The sequence below is a fragment of the Gymnoscopelus braueri genome, assembly GCF_963280865.1.
Source record: "Gymnoscopelus braueri genome assembly, chromosome: 9".
Taxonomy (NCBI): Eukaryota; Metazoa; Chordata; class Actinopteri; order Myctophiformes; family Myctophidae; genus Gymnoscopelus; species Gymnoscopelus braueri.
The window spans coordinates 50,074,031-50,083,817 of NC_137610.1; the positions used below are offsets into that span (position 1 = coordinate 50,074,031).

Genomic DNA, 9,787 nt, shown 5'->3' on the forward strand with positions numbered 1-9,787 from the left:
TCCTGCTATGTGTCTGAATGGGAAAACCTTATTTATTTATTTTTGCTTTTAATGAAAACTTGTTAGTCTGTGCAGCTGCATCCATGCTCCATCATCTCAATACTTTTGTCTTCAGCATCCCTATTCTTGCTAGGGCCTTGTCCACACTGGGGATCAGCTTTTCATGAAAATCCCACAGCCTGGTGTCAACGTGCAGCTGCTCTTTGTTTTTTTGGCCGGTATGTGTTTGATTGCGGACGTGAATGACCCGACTCACATCTGGAGGGACCAAGAATGTTTCCCCGAAGTTCTTGAGCATTCCGTGCACTGATGTCTGCTCCACCATCCTTGGCTGAACTATCATCTTGTAGCGGTGGAGGTCATAACTTACTGGATCTTCACGATAGATGTGCTCCAGAATATTTGTCCCTGGCACCCCTTCCCACTGGGGCAGGTGGAACTTTCCACTGGGCTCAAAGTGGAAACTTGGATATAAATGAGTCTGAAAAAGGAACACCCCTGCCTTTGGTTCCTGCAGTTGGAGCTGGACCATCAGGGCCGTTAGGCTGTTTTGCTGGTACGGTACTATAATCTCATCTATGTCATGCAACAAGACATAGCGAGAGCGGTCCATGTATCTGTATATGCAGTCATTGAGTGTGGTCAGCTGGCCAAAGTAATGTAGATCCCCTCCACCCACTTTATACTGCCATCCCTGCCGCGATGGTTTGAGATGCTTTTCTATAGGCCAGGGAACCATCTCTACCAAACCCTCCTGGCTGTAACTGTGTAGCAAGCGGTCGAGATCTGGACCACAGCTTGTGTTGTAGATCACCACCCTGCCCACGCCGAGCAGCCTGTACATCTCTATTGCCTGTGTGTATTGAAGCACATTGTTGTAGCCTCCATGCAGGGTGGAGATGCAGACTGTGAAGTTAAACTGGGGCTTTATATCCTCTGTCCCGCTGCTCTCTTGGTTACCTATAATCAGAATCAGCTTCATTGTCACATCACAGGGTTACAGAAGTAAATACATTTCTTTGTTATTTCTAGTGTCTGACCGATATGGCCTTTTTTGGTCACATTGGATCATATCGTATCGGTGACATTTCTCCCCGATATGAAAAAGAGCTGCACCGATCAATTGGCCGCCGATCAAAATAGCAGGTTTTATATCAAATCTGCCGCATCGGTGACCGGCCCGGTCACTGTCCTGAATTCCGATTTTATGTCGGTCAAATTGATACTGCATGGGCACTGCGCAGCAACAGCATGATGGTCAAGTCGTGCGAGTAGACTCAGTAAACATTAGCAAGTAGCCTATAGTGACAGCCTACAGATGGTGCTGATTACCTTTTGAAATACAAGGATACATATATCGAATATATATATTATGGAATATAATATATTCCATATCGGTGACTGCGCGCAGTTATAGCCTAGTTAATGTCGGTCCATCAATCACAGATAATTTAAAGGCAGTAACAGTGCGTCACCAGGCCTCTCAGACAGTCCATGCAGTTGAAGTTACTTTTACTTTCAGTGACAGACAACAGCATTGCAAACGCTGTTGCAGGCTACAGAAAAAAACAGCCTATAAACATCCCTTTTATTGTAGCCAGTAATAACCGTTCCAGACCACGACTGGAGCGGCGTTCAATACAGATAGGAGGTCCCCGGGCTCAGGGACCTTTTAAACAAGCCACACACAGAAGCGTAAAAACTGTATTTTTACTTGTGACGACGGAAGAACAACCTGTTCTCCGCCATGGTGATTTCAGAGCAAATTCGACTGTGTTAGCAGGCCCGTGGCCTTCAGGGAATTTGCGGCTAATTTTATTTTCTGGTCACCATCTGTAAGCCCGTTAATAACTTAATCCCCTACCATAATATCCAGTCCCCGACTTAAGACAAACTATGGATCTGAGGATATCACAGTTATAAGAAAGGCAGGAGGCAGAGGGGCCCCCTAAACTTACTGGCCCGCTTCAACAGAAATATCAACTTGACCTTCACTCAGTCAAGAGATTCCACTGAAACAACCTATCTTACTCCTCTGACAAGAGAAATGCACTGAAGCTCATATGTTATACAAACCCACTACGTCCCCATGCCTACCACCCAGAGAATTATAGTTACTCTTAAGTCTAGTCACATAAGGATAATGAGCCAACACATGCAAACCATATCACTCTTTACGCCACCATGCCAACCCACAGCACATCATCATAGCACACTGTCATTGCAAAACAACTCAATGCTCACAATTCATTGCATACCAAACATTGCACTCCAAAAACATTCCTCAATACATTACTCCGCACTAACCTCACTCCGTCAAATGGAAGAAGCTTGCGACACACATTTTGTTTCACAGCGTACTTGCATCTGAGACTCCGGGCGCAGAATCGATGACAGACGGAGTTTCATTTTTTCAAGCTACTAGGCAGGTGATTGGATGATCCCGCCCCTAGCAGCCGCTGATTGGTTCGTATGCGCAGCGGTTCGGGCAGCTTTACTCTGTGAGCAATCCCAGACCCTCCTTCCTGAAACCAAATGCAATGCAATGCATGAGATTTCCGGAGGGAGGGGGTGTTTACCAGGCTAACTCCGCACAGCATTGCATCAAACGTTGGCATCAAACTTTGCATCAGTTACAAATCTCTACCTATGGGGTGTGAATTGAATGTGTATGTATGTTGCCGTAGTGTGGAATTCTCATACTCACCGAGGGCGTGATGGTGTCCTTCAAAAGAAACCCCTAGTCTATTTATCTTTATAACACTAAAGGTCCTTACACACCGGGACGAATTCTTCATGCGAATAAATACGTTTTAAAAAGAAAACCTTATAAAGTCAATGCAAGCGTCCACATCAGTTTCGCAAAGCGAAAAAGCGTCTTTTAATTATTCGGAACGAGTCAGAATTTTGCATATATTCGCATATTCGCCGGTGTGTAAGGACCTTTACTCTGAAAATTTGGCTTTTTGGAAGATTAAAACCTTCCCTTTATTTGCTCAGTTCATAGTGGGATTACAGATGTGTATTTAACAATACAAAATACAAATACAAAATACAAATAGAAATGAAATCTAGTAATGTTTCATGTCTGTCTGGTCCGATTACAAATGCCTTAATTTAGGCTTGTCCTAAAATCATTTAGAATTTAGATTAAAAAGAGGAGGTTCCATTTAGATCTCATTCAGCCTGAAATACAGGCTAGTCTAAATTTGGTAATTCCAAAAATGTCCTTAAAGTAGCACTAAATAAGTTTAGTCTAAAAATAGAGAAATTTACCCTTTTTGATTTGATTAATTGTTAAAAGTAATATTTTACCTTCCTAATTTAAGTATTTTTTTACCTTCTTAATTTAAGTAATTTTTTACCTTCCTCCATGTGGAGCCATGACTGCTTAACATCTGAGCAAGGTGCAAGAGAAGAAGCCCCACAAACCTAAGAGCCCAAGGGGCCCAAAGGGCCCCCAACAGCCGTCCGTATCCAAAACCTCCCAAGTCTCCCTCAGCCTCTGTCTCCCCAGCCTCTCCTGTGATGCTCTTGTGAGCGCCCCTTTATACGGTAGTACGGTCTAAAGTAAGCTCTCCAGACATCAGTGTGTGTATTTGTGTGCACATAGGTGTGCATGCCTATTCTTAGAAGTCAGACGCTATAGGTGATTCTCAGAAGTCAGTGTGTCTGTATGTGGGTGTATGTGTGACTTGTCCAACAGCTACCCACACACACACACAAAAAAAACGCTTACTTTGCACCTTGCACGACATTATCAGCATGGCCATATATGGGCATACTGAGGGGTTAAATGTCCCCCAAAATGTGTCTTATACCTGAGCATAATTCCGTAAATGCAATTATACTGCATATTATCAGCAATTATATATGATTAAATTAAATCATTAATAACATCAGAAAATCTAATGATTCACACTTGCAAGTGTGCATGTAACATTTGGTTAAAACTATCAAATCTTGGGTACTCTTTGACCTCACTGATCAGCCATAGATGCAGGCTGTATGTCACGTACGCAGTGAGTGCAGCTCACATACAGGAAATGCACATAAAGGAAATGCAGGCCTCTGCCTGCTGCAAGCCTTTGAGTGCACCTCAGCAGTCATTTCAACCAGTCAATATCATATTCTTTCTTTAGGCAAATCAAGATAACATAATTTAAAGCCTATATCCTAAAGTGAGCTGTTCAACATAAATTACGTTCTAATACATTTCCAGATGTTCAACACCAGTTCCAAAGAAAAATCCCCCCTGTCTTTCTTTGCATATGTTGCTGAAAAGACAGTACAACTTTGGCACGGGTGCGTGCGTGCGTGCGTGCGTGCGTGCGTGCGTGCGTGCGTGCGTGTGTGTGTGCGCGCGGCTGCACGCACTTCTCCCATATCAGACAGTATAGCTGCTCAACCTGTAGGGTTGCCTCTTGTTCCAAATAAATGACTTGGCGCCATCTGAAAAGTCCTGTTCTGTAAGCAGCTTCCAACAACAACTCAAAATCCATCCATCATCCATAAATCATGTGCCTACAGTCTTGTCATCTATCCAGCTGTAGCCTATTAAAGCTTGTTAAGACTCGTCCGAAAGTGTAACAAAGTCCACTGAGCAACAGAGAGTAGTGTAACGTTTTAAGTCCCAGAGGTTTAAAAGGAGCCAAAACAGTGACATAAGGTAATATTTTGCCTTTGATATCATTGAAAGGCAAGAGACTAGACTAGAGTGACATGTCCTGCTATGTGTCTGAATGGGAAAACCTTATTTATTTATTTTTGCTTTTAATGAAAACAAGAAAATAATTTTCCATTAAGATAAGATTTTGTTTGTAAAAAAAGATTACCATTTAAACAAATAATTGTAATAACTGATCTCAATATGGACCCATACGTTTTGCCATAGTGACAGCCTTGACAGTAATGGTACAAAAAAAAATGATATAGGCTACAGTAGTATTCTTTTTAAAATTCTTCATATTTTTGTAAACACTTTAGGCCTTTCGTTACATAGTAAGAGCATCAATATTATAGCCATATCATGATATTAGACTGGATATCGTCTGTGATTTTGGATATTGTACTATTATGATATGGTATAAGTGTTCTTTTCCTGGTTTAATCTTATTGGTACTCTGTATTGGCAAATACACAAAATTAAGAACTTGAACTCGTCCTGAAAAAAATCTAGTTAGTTGTTTAGATCTTAGATAGAAAAGAATAATGTCAGACTGAGCTCTCCGTCCCGATGCCAAATAATAATAGTAACATACAACAACAACAATAATAGTGGCCTGGATATAAGCAAAGAGTGCTCGCCCTAAAACACAGTTGCCCCGGATCAAATCCGGTGACCTGGGAACGGCCGCCACCAGGTACTCCTACACGTAACCTCCAGTAAAAAATGGGGGCGAGTGTGTTTTGGGGCGATCGTTCCGGTTACCTCAGCTTGTGTTCTCTCTCGTCGCGCTGGCATTGTTTTGGCACGGTGTGTTGAAATGAAATGGAAGCCTTTCCCCTCGACAATGCTAATAGTAGGCATAATATCTTAGGCTATCATCTTGGCTTTCAAATCAGTTATCTTTTCTTTATTTTACTTAAGTCCAGTACTTGAGTAAATGTACTTAGTTACTTTACAGCTTGACTGACAATGTTGTTAAAAGTCTTGAATAAAGACATTGGTTCAAGAAAGCAGCTGTCTCTACTACTGTCACTGTGACTGTACCATTGCATAATCTTATCGGTGCAAAATCTTTGCACAATCCACACAGAAAAGGCCTGTTTTCATTCCAGCTCAAAAATTCACTAAAATCGGTTGCATATCGGTTATCAGTGATTTCCCCCTCTCTAAAATCGGTTATTGGTATCGGTCATATAAATCGGTCGGACTCTAGTTATTTCCATAGAAAAAAGAAAGGGAAGAAGAAGAAGGGGGGGGGGGGGCAAGGGGGAAGAGAGATCAATCAAAGAAAACAAACAAATTCTCTACATATTGACACATAGTACCTGAGATAAGATATAAAGGTGCGTGAGCATAGCAGCAGATGTATACTGTACGTGATATACTACGGACATTAGCTAAGGTGCGGGAAAAAAAAGTCAGTTACCTATAGGGAGAAAGATCTGCTGCAGTGCTTCCATGCTGTCTGGATGAATGGACAGGGTGACGTGGGTGGCTTTGCACCCTGCGGGGATCCGACACATGACATCCATATAGTCTCAAAGGGAAAACGAAAACTGTTGAGGGGTACAAAGCTAGCCGGAGTGCTGTCGTGCATGGAATAGTTGCCATTACAACAACAGAAAACACAGTGAAGGGGTACGATTGAATCTCTCCTGAATATGCCAATGATGCGTAAATCCCAGCCTTTCACCCTGCGATCCATGTAGGCCGAGACCAGCAGGTGCTTGGTGTTGTTCAGAGGGGTGATGCTCTGGGCAGCGGTACGGCACGGGGTTCGGTCCAGACGCGGGGTCAGGATGAGTCTGTGCGTCCCTGGGAATCTCATGATGATGATGATGATGATGCCGGCAGTAACAAAGAAGAGGATAAACCTCAGTTTTTGTTTATTATTACAGTTAATCATCATGCCGTAGACCGGAATGATCCCAAACCAATGCTCCATGTGAAGTCTCTTATTCCAGCACTGTTGTTGTTGTTGTGAAATGCCCAACTTTTGTGTGTGTGTGTGTGTGTGTGTGTGTGTGTGTGTGTGTGTGTGTGTGTGTGTGTGTGTGTGTGTGTGTGTGTGTGTGTGTGTGTGTGTGTGTGTGTGTGTGTGTGCGCGTGTTGTGTTAACTAGATGAGTGATGTCTTTGTTTTGTCTTCCACTCATCCTTTGTCATTCTCTCTCTTTCTTCATCTCTCCGTCTCACTCATCGCCCCTCTTTTCTTATTGGGGGACGAAGGGGGTCGTGGGGGTTAGTTAAATCAGAGAATATGGAGAAACGAGTTAGAAACAGAAGAGACACAAAGGAAAATAGAAAACAGAAAAAAGAAGCGATTCATGAGAAGAGTAAAAGAGAAAGTAAGAAGGGAAGGAAACAAGCAAGAAAGAGAGCAATAGAAAAAAAGAATAAAAGGCAAAACAAACAATGGATAGAGTGGAGGAGAATAAAAGAGAAAAAGATGTGGAGAGACAGGGTAGTGATGTTAGAGCAGGTATGCCAAAGCTAAAACTGACTTCAAAGAAAAACTGACTTCAGCGTTGTAAGTCTTGTCTGAACCTGACCTGCCATTGGTCCCCAGTGGACCCAGCGAGGCCAGCAATGGACCCTGTTTACATTGGACCCAGACCTGCCTTCACTGTGCTGGGAACCTCAGGACTTTTGTGGACCCAGGTTCCTAGTGTAATGCTGGTGGAGTATAGCGTTAAGAGTTTGGTTTCGGAAGAACTGAGTGTGTAAATCTGAGGACAGCTTTGTTAAGACTCGGCGTTCCTACTGTCTGTCTCTCCTACATCACCTCACATCTCAGATTTCCTACTGTCTCCCTTTCCTGCACTGTCACACTCTGCAGGTTCCCCCAATAAAAATAAACCCTAACTGTAGCTCATCACCCCTTCTCATTTTTAACAAAAAAAGAAAAAGAAAAAAGATAAAAAGAAGAAGAAACAAATACAATGTTTGAGACGTACCCCCAAAAGCGTAACAACTATAGATGACGAGGAGGGAACCAAGTATACCGTAGACAGCTGGGGGACCCTGGTCATTGAAGTATATAGGGTTTAAGTTGTTAAAATAAATGAAAACATGGAACGGAAGATTTACGGCAAAAGAAAGGCCTGTATTCATCTTTCACCTCAGACACCCTCCGGTGATTGATACGAAAGCATGAGCTTGGGCACTCTTAAGCCTCAGGAGAGGGAAGTGGGGTTTCTCAATTATCCACGATTGGCTATCCCCCTCTGAACTGTGGCTGTATTTACGCGAATGGCCATTTTAATCCCTGGCTTTTAATGGCATTATTAAACAAATGCGCTTCCCCCATCAATGTTGGCCACCTCTCCTAGCTGTTCAGAGTTGTTTGGGAGCTGTTTGGGTTCGGTCATTAGGAGAGCTTGTGTGTGTGTGTGTGTGTGTGTGTGTGTGTGTGTGTGTGTGTGTGTGTGTGTGTGTGTGTGTGTGTGTGTGTGTGTGTGTGTGTGTGTGTGTGTGTGTGTGTGTGTGTGTGTGTGTGTGTGTGTGTGTGTGTGTGTGTCTTTGTGTCTACATGCCTATGTGTGTTATTGTCAGTTTTTTTGTGACTGCCTGCCTACTATATGTGTCTGTCCTGTAATTGTTTTTGTGTGTCTAATTCTCTGTTGTGTGTCTGTAAGTGTCTTATGTAAGTGCATGTGTGCACATAATAGTGTGTGTGTGTGTGTGTGTGTGTGTGTGTGTATGTGTGTGTGTGTGTGTGTGTGTGTGTGTGTGTGTGTGTGTGTGTGTGTGTGTGTGTGTGTGTGTGTGTGTGTGTGTGTGTGTGTGTGTGTGTGTGTGTGTGTGGTATTGTATAGTTCCAGCGTGAGAGGTGGTGCCAGGGTGGTGTAGGGCGCCCCAGGGGGAGATGCCCACGCTGTGCCCAGCTGGGTGGGGCTTTATGTTGGTTGGTGTTTAGGAGTGTGTGGTGCAGCACTTAGACCTCTCGCTTGGCCTGATGGGAACGCCAGCTCTCCAAACAGCTAATGGAGCTTGACACACACACACACACACACACACACACACACACACACACACACACACACACACACACACACACACACACACACACACACACACACACACACACACACACACACACACACACAACCTCGGATACTATGGAAATTACATAGACACGTGCATGTACTCTTTAATACATTCATATTATAACATACCCGATTGACGCAATAATAATGTACAAACACATACAGTCAAATTATATCAGATAATACATACATGTGAGGAAATGTATGTTAACCACATTCAGATGGCATCCGTATTTTTTTCAATTAATGAAAATGATGCACAATTTTGTCAAATCATTTGATTCCAAAATAGCTACAATAGCAGGTCTACAAGCTCACAACGTGTTGCGCCGGTTATTTTCGCAATTCACACCTGAACGCACACAAATAGCCAGCCAATACAAATGTACCAATTTTTACCCATCTCATCACCATATGTCTTGTAGCCTACGACTGTAATGACCATAAAGTAACCTGCTTAATAATAAATGTAATTTGTAATGATAGACACTGTAGTTATAGCATAGACTGAAGTTGGAAAGGCTGTGCCCAGTGCCTGTGTCAGCGCCAATCGTGCACCGAACGCACGTGCGCGTTCATTCGCTGGGCGCGCGAACGCACCCAATATTGTCCGATTAATGTTGAGGGGGGGGGGCTTTGATTTGGTGTCGTTCCACGGGCCTGAGGGGTGTGTGTGTGTCTCACACGCAAACATATGTGCCACTTTTATCTCCTTACAAGTCCTTTATCATGTGGTCACAGCATTTTGTCTGTTTCACAATGTTTTATTTTGTTCGATGGCTTCTCCTCATCAACAGGTCAAGTCACTATAACAGCTTGCAAATGCTTTCTTCTTATCGTACAGACAGACTGTATAGAAAGATACGTGGGGATTGGATCACAGATGCAGGGATGTGTTAGGATCTAGAGATTAAGGTCCCACACCAGTCCCGCGGCTGATCAACCACATTTTCTTTTCCCGGTGTGGCCTCTATAGAGGCCAAGCCATCTAGAGGAGGGTCTGTGTGTGTGTGTCTGTGGCTAATCTAATCTAATTCTCCTCTCCTCCTTCTCCTTCCTACAAGTCCAGA

At 43.2% G+C, this 9,787-nt stretch overlaps 2 protein-coding genes across 2 annotated transcripts in view; one reads left to right on the forward strand and one right to left on the reverse strand.

Moving 5' to 3' along the window:
• Positions 1 to 9,787, forward strand: part of ano1b (anoctamin 1, calcium activated chloride channel b) — a gene marked incomplete at its 3' end in the record, with an annotated part of 124,489 nt that overhangs the window by 11,641 nt on the left and 103,061 nt on the right. The gene's annotated exons all lie outside the window — the stretch shown is intronic.
• Positions 68 to 6,591, reverse strand: LOC308092503 (glycosyltransferase family 92 protein F13G3.3-like). Its single transcript, XM_080438429.1, has 2 exons — positions 6,096 to 6,591; positions 68 to 960 (listed from the first exon to the last, which is right to left on the reverse strand). The coding sequence occupies exons 1-2, from the start codon at positions 6,199 to 6,201 to the stop codon at positions 92 to 94; spliced, it is 975 nt and encodes a 324-aa protein (XP_080294555.1). The 5' UTR covers positions 6,202 to 6,591; the 3' UTR covers positions 68 to 91.